At 20.5% G+C, this 16,791-nt stretch overlaps 7 protein-coding genes across 7 annotated transcripts; 2 read left to right on the forward strand and 5 right to left on the reverse strand.

The window, feature by feature from the left end:
* Window positions 1-639: 639 nt before the first annotated feature.
* PF3D7_0933600 (mitochondrial-processing peptidase subunit beta, putative) lies at window positions 640-2,094 on the reverse strand (the record flags this gene model as incomplete). The annotated part of the gene is made up of 1 exon (XM_001352165.1): window positions 640-2,094. The coding sequence occupies one exon, from the start codon at window positions 2,092-2,094 to the stop codon at window positions 640-642; it is 1,455 nt and encodes a 484-aa protein (XP_001352201.1).
* A 1,311-nt stretch (window positions 2,095-3,405) lies between these two features.
* Window positions 3,406-4,085, reverse strand: PF3D7_0933700 (conserved Plasmodium protein, unknown function; the record flags this gene model as incomplete). Its single annotated transcript, XM_002808940.1, has 2 exons — window positions 3,406-3,591; window positions 3,717-4,085. The coding sequence occupies 2 exons, from the start codon at window positions 4,083-4,085 to the stop codon at window positions 3,406-3,408; spliced, it is 555 nt and encodes a 184-aa protein (XP_002808986.1).
* A 945-nt stretch (window positions 4,086-5,030) lies between these two features.
* PF3D7_0933800 (tubulin delta chain, putative) lies at window positions 5,031-7,238 on the forward strand (the record flags this gene model as incomplete). The annotated part of the gene is made up of 1 exon (XM_001352167.1): window positions 5,031-7,238. The coding sequence occupies one exon, from the start codon at window positions 5,031-5,033 to the stop codon at window positions 7,236-7,238; it is 2,208 nt and encodes a 735-aa protein (XP_001352203.1).
* Window positions 7,239-7,465: 227 nt separating this feature from the next.
* On the reverse strand, window positions 7,466-8,586 carry PF3D7_0933900 (conserved Plasmodium protein, unknown function; the record flags this gene model as incomplete). The annotated part of the gene is made up of 4 exons (XM_001352168.1): window positions 7,466-8,056; window positions 8,207-8,253; window positions 8,369-8,450; window positions 8,554-8,586. The coding sequence occupies 4 exons, from the start codon at window positions 8,584-8,586 to the stop codon at window positions 7,466-7,468; spliced, it is 753 nt and encodes a 250-aa protein (XP_001352204.1).
* A 769-nt stretch (window positions 8,587-9,355) lies between these two features.
* PF3D7_0934000 (histidine--tRNA ligase, putative) lies at window positions 9,356-11,284 on the reverse strand (the record flags this gene model as incomplete). Its single annotated transcript, XM_001352169.1, has 1 exon — window positions 9,356-11,284. The coding sequence occupies one exon, from the start codon at window positions 11,282-11,284 to the stop codon at window positions 9,356-9,358; it is 1,929 nt and encodes a 642-aa protein (XP_001352205.1).
* Window positions 11,285-12,675: 1,391 nt separating this feature from the next.
* On the forward strand, window positions 12,676-15,846 carry PF3D7_0934100 (TFIIH basal transcription factor complex helicase XPD subunit; the record flags this gene model as incomplete). Its single annotated transcript, XM_001352170.1, has 1 exon — window positions 12,676-15,846. One exon carries the CDS (start codon window positions 12,676-12,678, stop codon window positions 15,844-15,846), a length of 3,171 nt encoding a protein of 1,056 aa, XP_001352206.1.
* A 302-nt stretch (window positions 15,847-16,148) lies between these two features.
* On the reverse strand, window positions 16,149-16,586 carry PF3D7_0934200 (conserved protein, unknown function; the record flags this gene model as incomplete). Its single annotated transcript, XM_001352171.1, has 1 exon — window positions 16,149-16,586. One exon carries the CDS (start codon window positions 16,584-16,586, stop codon window positions 16,149-16,151), a length of 438 nt encoding a protein of 145 aa, XP_001352207.1.
* Window positions 16,587-16,791: the final 205 nt, after the last annotated feature.

The following is a 16,791-nucleotide window of genomic DNA, read 5'->3' on the forward strand; positions in this document are numbered from 1 at the left end:
ATATAAAAAAATGTCGTTAAATAATAAACACCTACAAGATCATTTTTCTTGTTTGAAGGATATACGTATCCCTAAAAGCAACGAAAAAATAACATTAAGCAATATTAGAATGTATAAATATATATTATATGTTCACATGTTTACATTTCTTTTTTTTTTTTTTTTTTTTTTTTTTTTTTTTTGTGTTTATTATATGAGCTTTCCCTCAAATATGAATTAGGCAGAATTCATAACTTGAAAAAATATTGTGTAGGTCACTAGAAATAAAGTTCAAATGAATAAGGAAATGAACTTGTCATAATATACATACATATATATATATATATATATATATTTTATAATTGTAAATATTATTTGTTAAACTTTTTTTAAGTTCAAATAACAGCAAAAAATATAAAATATACAAAATGTAAATATAAATATGAATATATATAAGTATTCACATATATATATATGGTTAATATACCAAAAATTGTCATATAAAAAATGCATATATAATTAAAAGTAATGTATCATTAAATAAAGATATACATATATATATATATATATATGTATATATATTTTTTTTTTTTTTTTTTTTTTTTTTTTTTTTTTTTTTTTCATATATATGGTCATTTGTACATATCGTGAGAGCTGCATTTAATATCTAAGCCAATAAGTCTTTTGCCTGAGGTCGATGTACTGAGGCATGCCATGTAAAGCACCGATGGCGGCTACTGCTATATCCCTATCATGCAAATATTTCCAAGCCACCCTTTTAACTTCTTCTGTATCTATTTCATTTAATCTTAGTATAAATTCAGCTAGCGATATTTTTCGTCCATACACGAGGAGTTGTCTAGAAACCTCTTCTGCTAAGGTAGAAGAGGATTCAAACATACTAATGAGTTGTGTTTTTAGATGTATTTTGGCTAGCTCCACTTCTTCATCAGTAATACTATAACTTAGTGAGGTGACACCGAACATGAGTTCACCTAGTGCATGTTCGACAGCGATTTCATCACATTGTACATAGAATCCAAAAAGTCCAGTATTATTATAACAAGTATTAAAGGATGTAAAATAGTCAGCACAACCTACTGTCATTTTATTACATATATTATTAACTGTTCGATTGGCAGATAATTTTCCTGGTAGAATTCCTTCTTCATTTTTTTTATAGGTCCCAATAATACATTGCATTAACATGAAGGTTATAGAATCTGGAGAATTCCAAGGTACTCCTTCAAAAGCTACTGCAACATGTGCATTTGGACCTGAGTCATCATCTCTTATAATAATTTCTGAACCACAAAAAAATGGTTTATCATTATTATTATGTATAATAGAATTATTTTTTTGTTCTTGAGTTTTTAAATGATTAAAATTAAGTTCAGCTAATTTAACAATTTCTTCATGTTGTACATCACCAACGGCACATAAAACCATTCGATCTGATGTATAATTTTTATTTATATAATCTATAATATCTTTTCTTTTCATGTTTTTAATATTTTCTTCAGGTCCTAATATAGTAAAACCTAAAGGATGATCTCTAAAAGCGGTCATATGTAATTTATCAAAAATAACTTCATCTTTACATTTTTCTACTTCTTCCATTTCTCTTAATATGACATGTTTTTCTAATTCTATTAAATTATCATCAAATATACTATTACTAAGTATATCACTCAATAATTCGATACACCACTTTATATCATTCTTAAAGCATTTACAATAATATCCTGTCTGTTCTCTAGCCGTATAAGCATTTAGATGTGCTCCCATATTTTCGATTTCTTTTTCTAATTGAATTCGATTTCTTTTTTTAGTACCTTTAAATATCATATGCTCTAAAAAATGAGCAACACCATTATTTTTTTTATTTTCATATTTACTACCACTACTTATCCATAAACCAATTGTAGGTATTTCACAATTTGTATGAACAGTAGCTACTTTTAATTTATTAGATAATTCAGTTACTCGTGTTATAGGCTGATTTATTATTTCTTGAGGTAAATTGTAAGTACTATAATTTGATCGGTACCCAAGAAAAGGTCTGCTATTTTTCCTAATGCATGACACGACGTTTACCACTTTTCTTTTCCACATATTATTTAATTTGGCATTTATTCAGGTAATAATTAAATATATAAATTGATATATAAATAAATAAATAAATATATACATATATATATATATATATATATATATATATATATATATATATATTATATATATATATATATATTTTGTATGTTTTAGTATTTATTTTTATTATGATATATTTTTTTCTATTTAATAGAAAAAGGAAAAAAAAAAAAAAATTCCAATATTACATTTATATTCAAATATGTATATATTTATTCATATAACAAGAAATACATATCATCCATGTAATCACATGAAATTTTCTTTTCTTTTTTTTTACAATTTTCACATTTCATCCTGAACATATATAAATCTGGTGAATTCTTAAAAATTTAACTTAAGGAGAGTGTACAAATAATAAAATATCTTATAAGATCTGGGTATTTTTAAAATTCAAATGAAGAGGGCAGGAATATATGTAAGTAGAAAAAAAAAAATTAAATTATAACTATATATATATATATATATATATATATATATATTTTTATAAGATTAATTATCATATATATATATCCATATACTTATGGCAACTTTTCAAAGTATATAAAAATTTAAAAAAAAAAAAAAAAAAAAAATTTGAATAAAATAAATTATTTCATCATATTTATATTTTTTATTATCTATTTTTACAATTAAATATGTCAAGTGTACAAAATGTAAAAAAAAAAAAAAAAATTCAGATATATATTTATATATATATAAAGGAAAGCATTTATTTTTATAATCATGAGAATATAAAAATATGTATAAAGAGGAATATAATTATTTTATGTATTTTTCCTTAAAGAGAAAATTGATATAACAAATATATAATAAATATATGTAAATATATTTTACATGTGTTATTTATAATAACATGGTATATATTGGTTAATCTAAAATTATTATATATATATATATATATATATATATATATGTCAAAATTTTGATATTGTGTTAAACTTTACATATTATCAACAGGAACGTATATATTATAAAAATATAATATAAATATATTAATTTAATCTTATATTGTCCGCTTTATCTTTTTACATTATTTTTACCAAATTATCCATTTTAAAAATAAACATATATTGTTATAATGTTTATATTTAAAAAAAAAAAAAAAAAAAAAAAAAAAAAACAGTACAAGCGATTATCCACACATATATATATATATATATATATATATATATATATATTTATTTATTTATGTAGTCTCAAGACTGTACAAACAAGTAAATAAAAAAACATAAGAAATGTTTTTATTATGTTACTTTTTTTTTTTGAACCCTATATATCTATAGATTTAATTTTTAACAAAGGGGCATGTAATACTATACTTTTAAAGGACAGAAATGCATTTTCTATATAAACAATTTGTATATTATTTTCTTTTTTCGAATTTATTAATTTCCCTTTTATATTCCACTTATATTCTTTTCCTTCTTTGAGTTTACTTATTACTTCAATGATTGCCTACCAAAGGGAATATAAATAAATAAAAATATATATATATATATATATATATATATATATATATATATACATGTATTTATATATGTATTTATATATGTATTTATATATTTATTTATTTATCTCACCAGCTGAAACGAATAGAACATTCTATTATACAAATGCTTAGTTATAATTTTATTTTGTAAATATACATTAAGAAGATACATTAGAGATTCCCCTAAGGTGAAATCCAAATGTGTATGGTCTAATAGTCGGATATTTTTATGATAACATTTTTTGTTGAACGTATGAAAATTTATACATACATACTTATGTTCCTTATTTTCTTTGTCGTAATTTCTTTGTTCTACACAAATATCTTGAGATGTGTATTTGATAATATTTTTTCTTTTCTTATTATAATTTTTGCATTTTCTTGAATGTTTAATTAAAGGCGGGGGGATGCTTTGTTCATAGATATGTTCAAAGGTGGGTATAAAAAAATTATCGCTCATTTTTATGGGAAGGCATAAAAAGGAGAAAGTAGTAAATAAATCGAAAAAATAAAAAAAATAATAATAAGCATATATATATATATATATATATATGTATATATTTTATATATTTATATATATTTATATATATTTATATTTATATATATTTATATATATTTATATATATTTATACACACAAACATAATACTACTTATGTTTGTTTAATACTCTTTTGTTCTTTCATTTTATAAAAATTTTGTTTGTTCCTTTATTGTGAAATATTTCACACTTGGGTATATACTAACATGTATTAAAATATAATATATATTTTTATATATTTATTTATTTTATTTTATTTTTTTGGTTAGTCGAATAAAAGGCAATTCCTCCTTGACAAAAAATTAAAGATAAGATAAGATGATATGTATAATAAAACATATTGAATGTATTTGATAAATTATACACACACAATATATATAAAATAATGTAATATATGTTTTATAATATGGAGAAATGCGTAATGCATCATAGTGAGGGAGACTTATAAGGAACCCCGAGAAAAAAAAAAAAAAAAAAAAAAAAAAAAAAAAAAATATACATATATATATATATATATATATATATATATATATATATATACATATGTATAACTTAAAATGATAGGAAAATATAAATATAGAGAACATTTGAAAAGACAAAGACGGTAAGGAAAAATACGAGTAAAATTTTTAAGATGACATAATGGATATTAATATATATATATATATATATATGTGTATATATTTTCATTTTGTTTCTAGTGTGTTAAATTATATTTCAATATATGTTTATTTCAATATATGTTTATTTCAATATATGTTTATTTCAATATATGTTTATTTCAATATATGTTTATTTCGATGTGCATTTATTTCCATATACCTATATTTTATTTTTCCAAGTCCTTATTTTTTGTTTTAATTTTTTATGATGGGAGTACTGAGCATCCAGATAGGGCAATGTGGTAACCAGGTGGGATATGAATTTTTCGACATCCTACATAAATATATAAGCTGCTCAAAGAATGAATATTTTAAAAGTAAATTGACTACAATGTATTTTGATGAAGAATATAAATATGGTAAAAACCTATTGCCTATTGTGGAATATGAAGAGAATGAAGGGAATAGAAATTATATGAACGTAAATAATAATATTATGTGCTTGAATAATTTAATAGCTCGTTGTATTCTCATAGATATGGAACCCAAAGTTATTGAAAGATGCTTATCTCTGAATAATAATTATGATGACTGTATTAAAAGAAAAGTACAAAAAAAAGAGAAATATCAAAAAATTGTAAAATGTAATAGTGAGAAGAGTGTAGGAAAAAAAAAATATGATGACAGTGATGAATGTTGTTTACAATATGTTTGTGGATTAGATGATTATTATGAAAGTAAAAATAATTTTTTAAAAATATTTAAAAGGAATAATAATAATAATAATAATAATGATCATCATCATGATAATGATGGTGAAGAATATAATATATATGCCAAAAGCAAACATAATAATAACAATAATAATAATAATATAAATAATATATTATTTAAAAAGTCTTTATATAATAATAATATATTATTTAAAAAGTCTTTATATAATAATAATGATATTTTAAAAGATGATAAATTAAATGGGAACAATAATTTATATAATTCTTATAAAAATGCAGATCATGAAGAAAACAACAATTTAGTTAAAACTAATTTTTGCTCTTCATCGTACTTTACGAATGAATGGAAATTTAATAAAAGTAATTTTATATGTGGTTTAAATGGTTCTGGGAATAATTGGGCATATGGTTTTTATGTTCATGGTAAGAATATTTGTGAGGATTTTATAAATATTATTAATAAAGAGTTTGAAAAAAATGAAAGCAAAGAAAGTATTGATAACATATTATTATTTCATAGTTTAGCTGGGGGAAGTGGTAGCGGTTTAAGTTCTTATATATCCTATATATTAAAAGACGAATATCCTAAAACGAATATATTTAATATATGTATATTACCATATATGTTTGGTGAAATAAGTGTACAAAGTTTAAATACTATCTTATGCTTATGTTCCTTATATGATTGTTCAGATGGTTTAATATTAATAGAAAATGATAAATTTGAATTAATGTGTAAAAGAATAAATAATGATGAGAATATAAATTTGGAAGAAATAAATAAATATATTAGTTTATTTATAGCTTACAATATAGGTTTCCCAATAGATTTATCTAATAGTAATTATAATAATAATTGTAACTATTGTAATATTATGAATTATATAGTATCAGATTTATGCTGTCATCCAAATTATAAATTACTTTCCACAAGATATTTACCACAAGTATTTAAAGAAAATATTATATTTGAACAGAATTCTTTTAATATGTTAATAAAAAGAATGCATAGGATGTTAATCAAAGGAACCATTCTTGATTCTAATAATATATGTACAAATGTTATGAAAAAAATTACAAATGATATATCATGTAATTATATAGACAATTATTATATTAATCGATTATCTTCAAGGAATATTTTAAAAAATAAAAATATATTTTATAAACAAAACAGTTTTCATATACCTATACATATGAATGAAATAAATAGTAATTCATATATTGATCAACATGACAATTCTGTATATTTAAAAAAAAAAAAAAAAAAAAAAAATTATTATAATTGTATACAAAAAACAAGTAAAAATCAAAATAATCAAGATAATATTTTATATCAACATAAAAATAATTATCATAAAACAGATGAATATAATCATTATACACATAATAATGTAATACTAAATTCTAAAATGATAATGAGAGGAGAAATTAATGAAAATATAGATTTACATTTATTTAAAAATCATGTCCTATATAATAATAAATCATTAAATCCTTTAGAAATTTATATAGATCAAAATAAACAATTCACTAATAATAGTATATCTATGATATCTAATTGTTTAACACCAATACCTACCTTAACACATATTTTAGAAAAAGCAAAATTGTTATATTCAACAAATGCATATATATATCAATATAATAACTATGGTGTTACGCATGATCAAATATACAATTCATTGATGTATGTTGAGCAAATTATTAATTCATATGAGAGTTTATCAAGTGAATGACATAATAAAAAAAAAAACATACACATTGTCACTATATATATATATATATATATATATATATATATATATATATATGTGGATAAATATATAAAAATAGAATGGTCAGAATATTTGAAAAAATATATTCGCTTCTATCATCTACAAGTTCTTTTTTTTTTTATTATTTTATTTTATTTTATTTTTTTTTTTTTTTTTTTTTCCCTTAGTTACTTGAAGCATATAATATATCAATTATTTTGTTTAAGAAAATTTATTAAATTTTGAAATTGTTTAAGGTCGTTATTTGTATTTGTGGTGGTCTGGTTAATATCACTTCGATTATTACTATTACTATTATTTTTATTATTACTATTATTTTTATTATTACTATTACTATTATTTTTATTATTATTATTATTATTATTATTTTTAATTTTGTCCATTTTGTTACTCGTATAGTTTGGGGAACCATTATGTTCTATTAATTTGCTAGTATTAAAAGGATTCATATTTTTGGATGGGAAACTTTTAATACCTTGCATGGATTGGTTATTTACAGATGACGTGTTCATCATATTTCCTTTAAAAGTATCTTCAAAAAAGTAATTGTCTGTATTTTCAATTTGATAATTTTGTTGCTTTTCTAGTTTTCTATCAATATGTTTTTGTACCCATTCTTTAAAAGTATGTTCATCGAAATTATAATTAAACCACATGCTTTTATCACCATGATTGGACCATGGCTTTTCATGAGTATAGTCATATTTCATAAACACCTTATTTTCTTTCGTAGCGTTCTGCACTTTGCTTTCAAGATCCACATCTTCATTTTGCGCTTTCTATAAAAAATTAAAAGGAAAGCATAACAAACAAATAAATAAATAAATAAATATATACATATATACATATATACATATACATTTATATATATTCTTATTATCTTATAAAAACATATATTTTTTGCTTTTTTTTTTTTTTTTCATTTTTACATCTTGCTCATTTGACTCATTAGGAACCATAGCATCGTTTATATTGTCTATAAATACCAAATGTTTATAAATAAAATAAAATAAATAAAATATATATATATATATATATATATACATATATGCATTATCCCAACATGAATATTCATTTTAAAAAATTATTACCTTGTATTTCTTCTTTTTTTATATCCTCTTCTCTATAAAAATCATCAAACTTGGCTTCAGACGAATTTCCAAAAACGATAACCTATAAAAAAAAAAAAAAAAAACATAAAATATATAATAAATATATATTTATATTTATTTATATTTATTTATATATATATATACTTTATTTTTTTTTTTCCCACTTGTATGTTATCATCTTCATCACTCTCTTCCATTTTGTTTAAAAAAAAAAAACAAAAAAAAGCAATTAAAAGTAGTCAAATATTACAATTATAATTTTGCATATATATATATATATATAATGTATTATATTTTCATAAGAGTTTAAGATGGAATTTTTTTCTTTTTCTTTTTCTTTTTCTTTTTCATTTCAAATGATAACTTCAATTTTTATAATATACTTTTAACATGGTATATAAAAATGTTACAAATATAATAATACATTGGTGGAAAGTATACATAAATATATAAATATATATATATATATATATTATATATATGTTTTATTTATAATTATAATAAAAAGGAAATAAAAAAAAATATATTAATTATAATTCTAAATAAACATATAATTGATAAAAAAAAAAAAAAAAAAAAAAAAAAATATATTTTATATATATATGTATGTATATATTTATATTAATATTTTCATATTATATATAGATACCAAAAAAAAAATATATGCACATATAAAAAGGTAATAAATTAACTTTGAATGTAAGCGGAGGTATACCTTTACGGTCATCAAAAAAAAATAATAATAAAATATAATATATATATAATACAAAACATATAAAAAATATACATATAAAAAATATACATATAATACTTATACATATATATATTGTTCAACAATAATTTGTGGTCACATCCCTTTGTAGAATTCTAATGAGATATATATTATCATATGGTATCTTGTTTTATAATTGGGTATATATTAATTCTAGTATATGTATATGTATATTTTTTTATTTTTTTATTTTTTTATATGTTCATATAATTGTTATATACATCTAGTACATTGTTAGATGTAACAAATTGTTGCTCTTTCGTTTTTAAGTTTTTTAATAAAAATGAATTGTGGTCTTTACTAAAAAATAGGATATGGTTTGCATTCATATGTATGGCTTTTTTTATTACCTTTGATAAGTTTGTATAATTTTTTAACAAGGAATGTACAATAATATTATTATTTCTAAGTTTATTTAGAATAGAATAATATTCTTTATATACATTAGTTGTATTTGAATTTATTTGTTGATTAAAATTTTGTGTTATATTATGAAAATATGGAAAGTAAGATAACACATGAATATAATTATTTGTTTTGTTTTGTTCCGATATGGATAAAAATGAATTATTTTTTTTATTATTATTAAAAAGTAGATCTGTAATAACAACATCGCCCATAGCACAACCAACTGCATATATTTTATTATTATTTAGAAAGAAATTATAACGTCCTCCTCCACAAATTGCACGGTGTGATTTGTCTTTTTTATAATATATTTCAAAAACCATATTATTATAATAATCCATACCTCTAACTATGGTTAGATCTAATTTAAAGAAATTATTTAAATTAGCTTGTTGGAAATAGGTAAATACATTTTTAAAATTGTTAAAATGTGTTGATGTATCTATATTTTTATAATATATGTTTGTATTATGACATTTGACAAATTTTTCTAAATGATTAATATGTTTTATATTTTGTAAAATATTATATAAATAGCGTATGTTTTCTTTTTGTAAATATTGGAATTTTTTATATAATAATAATTTAAATGAACTATTATTAACTTTATAAAATTTGTCTAATATATGTAATATATTTTGTATTTCTTGTTTCATTTTATTATATGAAAATAAATTATCCATATCTTTTTGAAATATTGAATATAAAATATATTCAATAATATATTTATGATTTAATTTAATTACAATATGTTTTTCATCCATATGAACTTTATTAAAAAATGTTATTAACATAGATAATAGTTCAACTTCTGCATATATATTTTCAATACCTAAAATATCTAAATTCCATTGATAGTGTTCTCTTTTTCTTAATCTTGATGTTTGTTCATATCTAAAACATTGACCTATTGTACACATTTTAAATATTTTATTGAAATTTTCGTATTTAAAAATTTTTTTTTTTTTTTTTTTATACATATTATTAATAAAATCGCTAGTATGTTCATAATTATTATGAAATGAATTCTTAAAATTGAAACTGTACATATCACTTTTATTTTGTTTATGATGAACCGAAAAATTTTCATTATATTTATTCGTATGATATATATGTGTATATTTTGTCTTCACCTTATTAATACTATCCCACTGTTTAATGGAACAATCATCATAATCATCATAATCGCCACCATGATAATGATGATAATCACCATAACCATCATTATTATTATTATTTTTTTGTTTTGTTTTTATTTTTTTTTCTTGTTCTCTATAATCTTGTAACAAATTATCGTTTATATATAAATAACGAATCAATTGAGGTGTAATTTCAGGTCGCAATATCAAATGCTTGTTGTTTTTTATAAAATCGTACGATTCATTTATTGGGCTTTTTCTGAACAAGTCATAACTTTCTAAAATGGGCAGATCATAAAAACTGAAAGAAAAATTTTCTGCTATTTTTTTCCATATATTAAATAGATATTCTCTTTTTTCATAATTGGTTGGGTTAATAAAATTTCGGATACCTTTGACATATTGAACAGTAAAAATTCTTTTTTTATTAATTTTACGACAGCACCTTTTTATATTATCCTTTTTTAATAACTTGGTATTTAAAAACAAGAACTTGTGTTTTCTCTCGATATCTACTTTTATACATACAATCAAATGAAAGTAAATGATTAAAAGGATGAAAAATAATAGGGGCATACTTTTTTTTTTTTTTTTTTTTTTTTTCCCTTTTTTTTTTCTGTTTTTATAGCCTTCTCATAATACATAAAATAAAAAAAAAAACAGTAAAATTATAATTATAATTATAATTATAATTATAATTATAATTATAATTAAAATTAAAATTAAAATTGATTATATAACATATTATATATATATATATATTATATGTGCAGGAAGATTTATTATTTATTTTAGTTATATTCTTTTTATGTGAACAACATTTTGTTATACATCAACCCAATATATATACATATATATATATATATATATATATATATTTTTTTCCTTTACATTTCTTTTTTCCTGATCCTTGCTTTATTACAAATTTATAATTTTGTTACATATTTATGTAAGCACGTTCCCTTAAGTGTAATTGATTAAGTAAAAATTATATGATAAGCAAAATGTTTATAAATTACAAAAATAAAAAAAATAAAAACAAATAAATAAATATATATATATATATATATATATATATATTAATATTTTAAGAATGTCACGGTTAAATTTTTTTTTTTTTCTTCCTCCTATATATAATTTTCATTCTATTAAGGATAGAGAATCCGATATATAATTTTCTGAACGTAAAAAATTAACCATACAAAAATGTAATATATATATATGAGGAATATTACTATATTATATATATATATATATATATATATATATATATATATATATGTATATATTTTTTTTTTTATATATGTTTTATTTGTATATAAATTAATACTTCAAATAAATACATAATATAATATACATCTCATATATTACCTTTTTAGGATTTTGTTAAAATTTAAAAAAACAACAAAAAAAAAATATATATATATAAAAATTAAATAATACATATATATATATGTTATATATATATACATTTACTTATAATCTTTACGAATGAAACCTTTTCTTTAATTTTTTTTTTCTCTTCAAATACAACGTTATATCCTTAAAAGAGAAAAAAAATACTGGGAATGTAAAAAATTAATAAATTTATTTCTATTTGGTATGATATATATATATATATATATATATATATATATATATATATATATATATATTCAAGAGCGATAGTTGAATGTCTCATATATATATATATATATATATATATATATTTATTTATTTATTTATAAATGGAAATAAGTCAAGGTTAACATTTTTTTTTTTTTTTTTAAATTATTATGAATAAAAGGAAGGACTTACATATAAAATGATTATAAAACATTTAGTGACTTGATAATTTAGAGTAATATATGAATTATGATATAATATAAACATATATATTATATATTACATAAGATAAAACATAATAGCGTGTAACCTTTTTTATTCTTTATGTAAACACGTTCCCTTTTCACTCGTGATTCTTGAATATGGTGGTTTTTAACCTTGATGACGTTGAGATTTTTTTCCCGTACGATTATATTTATCCTGAACAATATGCATATATGAAATATTTAAAAAAAACGCTAGATAGCGAAGGACATTGTGTTTTAGAAATGCCGACAGGGACAGGAAAGACGGTGGCTATATTTTCGCTTATTACATCGTATCAATATCATAAGAAGGATGAAGGGAAATTTATTTTCTGTACTCGTACGGTTGCTGAAATGGAAAAGTCGCTAATAGAATTGAAGAAGGTAATTCAATACAGAATTAATGTAATGAAGCAGAGAAAGGTAGAAAAGTTAAAAAATGAAAAAGATGATGTAAATGATGTGATAAAAAATGACGATGTAAATGATGTGATAAAAAATGACGATGTAAATGATGTGATAAATAATGATGATGAGGAAGGAGCAAATAATTCATTAGATGGCTCAAAGGAAAATGTGAAGGAATATAATAAGCATGATGATCATATAAATAATTTGAAAGAATTTGGGGAGAACAGCGAAATCCTTGCCATCGGAATTAGTGCCAGGAGATGTATGTGTATTAATGATAAGGTTTTATTAAAACATGAAAGAGAAAAGATTGACGAAGAATGTCGTAAGTTAACAGCAACATTTATAAGAGAAAAGAAATATATAAATAATAAAATAGATAATGAGATATATCATCCGAACGTAGATAAAATATCTGATTTTATTTTAAGGAATAGACATCATTTAGATATAGAAGATTATTTCGATATATATAATTCAAGAAATAGTTTAGAGGAATATGATAATATTGGTTTATGTGGTTATTATGAAAATTATAAGAAAGAATTTTTGTACGATTTAATAAAACCAGGTGTATATACTATTGAAGATTTAAAAGTATTATGTAAAAATTATAAGAATAAAGAAAATGTGAATGTACCTATATGTCCATATTTTTGTGCAAAAAAAATTATTGAAATATCAAAAGTTATTATATTAAATTACCAGTATGTTATTGATCCAAAAGTTTCAAAAGCATTATTCAGTTGGAAGGATATGAATAAAAATGTACATTTGAAAAATAAAAATGATATTATTGTTTTTGACGAAGCACATAATATTGATAGTGTTTGTTTAGAGGCGTTGAGTGTTAACATTGATCGTAATATTTTAAATAAGGCATCTATGAATATTACAAAATTAATGAAAAAAATAGAACAATCAAAAATGTTAAACGAACAAAAATTAAAAGAAGAATGTAATAAAATACTGGAAAAAATTAAGTTACAAAAATGTAACCAATCATTAAATGTTACAAATAATGTGATAAATATAGATAATATGAAATGTATAAATCATATGGACAATATAAATAAAACAAGATCAGATGGAAACGTGGGTTCTTATTTGGAAAAGGAAACGAATAAGCATCATAACATTGAGGGGAAACCCGGGGAATTATTTGTAACAAATGAACAGGAGAAAAAAAAGAGAAAGGTTGAAAGTAGTCCGGTGGCATATTTTGATGAGGATATGAATTTAATGTTTTCTGATTTTTTTTTGGATGAATCGTTTGGAGATAATGAAAAAAAAAAAAAAAATCACGATAATAATAATGATATAAATAATGATGATATAAAAATTAATGATGATATAAAAAATAATGATGATATAAATAATGATGATAGAAATAATAATGATGATATAAATAATAATAATAATGATAGAAATAATAATAATGGTAGAAATAATAATAATGATAGAAATAATAATAATGAAGATGAAGACCATTTAAACGATTTGTGTTATAGCCCATTATTAATGGAAGATATTATAAAAAATGTTGTAATACCAGGGAATATTCGAAAATCAGAACATTTTTTGAATTTAATGAGAATAGTAGTTGTATATTTAAAAAAGTATATAAATATATATGATATAACATCCGAAGGTCCACTTTCATTTTTATATAAATTTGAAAAGGATACAAAATTGGATACATCATTTTTTAAATATTGTTTTGATAGATTAAAATCATTATTAAATAATTTACAAATAGTAAATATTGAAGATTATTCATCATTAAATATTGTATGTAATTTCTGTACATTATTAGGAAATTATTTTAAAGGATTTATAATAATATGTGAGCCATATCCCGAGGCAACTGGAATATATGATCCATTAATTCAATTTGCATGTTTAGATTCATCAATAGCAATGAAAACGGTAATAAACAAATATAAGTCAATAATATTAACAAGTGGTACTATTACTCCTTTGGAATTATATCCGAAATTATTGAATTTCAAAACCGTTTTAACAGCTTCATTCCCAATGTCTTTTGATAGAAATTGTGTATGTCCATTAATTGTAACCAAAGGATCTGATTTAATACCATTATCATCTCAATTTTCTTTAAGAAATGATTTAAGTGTAATCAAAAATTATGGTATCTTATTAGTAGATATGTGTAAATGTATACCTGATGGTATTGTAGCTTATTTCCCATCATATATTTATATGGAACAAGTTATTTCGTCATGGTATGAATTAGGTGTTATAGCAAATATATTAGAATATAAATTAATTTTTATCGAAACCAAAGATATTGTATCAACAACTATTGCTTTACATAATTTTAAAAAAGCTTGTGATTTAGGAAAAGGAGCAGTCTTCTTATCTATTTGTAGAGGGAAAATTGCAGAAGGTATAGATTTTGATAAACACTATGGGAAATGTGTTATTCTCTTTGGGATACCATATCAATATACATTATCTAAAATATTAAAATCTAGATTAGACTTCTTAAAAGAAACTTATAATATACAAGAAAATGAATTCCTAACATTTGATGCTATGAGACAAGCTTCGCAATGTGTTGGACGAATTATAAGAAATAAAAAAGATTATGGTATTATGATTTTCTCAGACATCAGATATGCGAAACATGATAAAAAAAATAAATTACCTCCTTGGATTATTAAATGTATGGATATATCTAATATCAATCTAACCGTAACTACAGCTGTAGATATATCAAAACAATTCTTATTAAATATGTCACAAGAATATAGAGAAACGGGACAAACAAAAATATCACCCCTTATGTTGAAAAATCAGGTCAAATGTTGGACCATGGTTAAATCTATACTAAACATGGATGACTTTATATAATATGCTTATATTATATATATAAGTCTATATATTTTTAGATATATGTGCATTCATATATAATTTTTTTTTTTTTTTTTTTTTGTGTCTTTACATAAAAGTGTATAAAAATAAACATAAACATAAACATAAATATAAATAAATAAATATATATATATATATATATATAGATATACATATGTATATTTTTTTTTTTGACTTATTTGTAACAAATTAACGTAAAAAAAATATTGTTTTAAAAAAAAAAAAATATTTAATATATATACAATTTTAATAATTTACAATTATGGTTATCTTAAGCTATATTAAGATAAATATTTTTTACTCAAAACGTAGTGCAGATGTCTATCCAATTTTTCATTTGTCAGTGGTATGAAGTAATCAAAAATATGTAAATAGTTTTTATTTTTTACAAATGAAGAACCTTCTGATATTAACATTTTTGGAATGAATATATTTTTTATATGAGAATAATATAATGGTAAATCGGTACATATTAATAAATCAAAATTTCTTGTTACATTTGTTAACTTATTTAAATTACATTTTTCTTCATGTTCTAAATTATCAATATAATTTTCTAGTTTTATTTCCTTCAACTTATTTCCTAATACTAAAACATTCCCGTTATTCTTTTTTAACAACCGTAAATATTTATAAGCTCTTTTTATATATAACATACTAACATATGGATCGATCACATAGTTCGTATTAATTTTATTGTATATTAGGTTATAATTCATATTAAAAAAAATAAATAAAAATAAAACAATATGTATATATAAATAAATAAATAAATATATATATATATATATATATATATTATATATTTTTCATATGCATTATTATCTTTGTTATATTTCCATTGATATATAGGACTGATAAAAGCTTTTTTATTTTTTTAAATATATGCTTAAGTACTTTGTGATACATACTTTATTCTAATAT

This window comes from Plasmodium falciparum, assembly GCF_000002765.6.
Source record: "Plasmodium falciparum 3D7 genome assembly, chromosome: 9".
NCBI lineage: Eukaryota > Apicomplexa > Aconoidasida > Haemosporida > Plasmodiidae > Plasmodium > Plasmodium falciparum.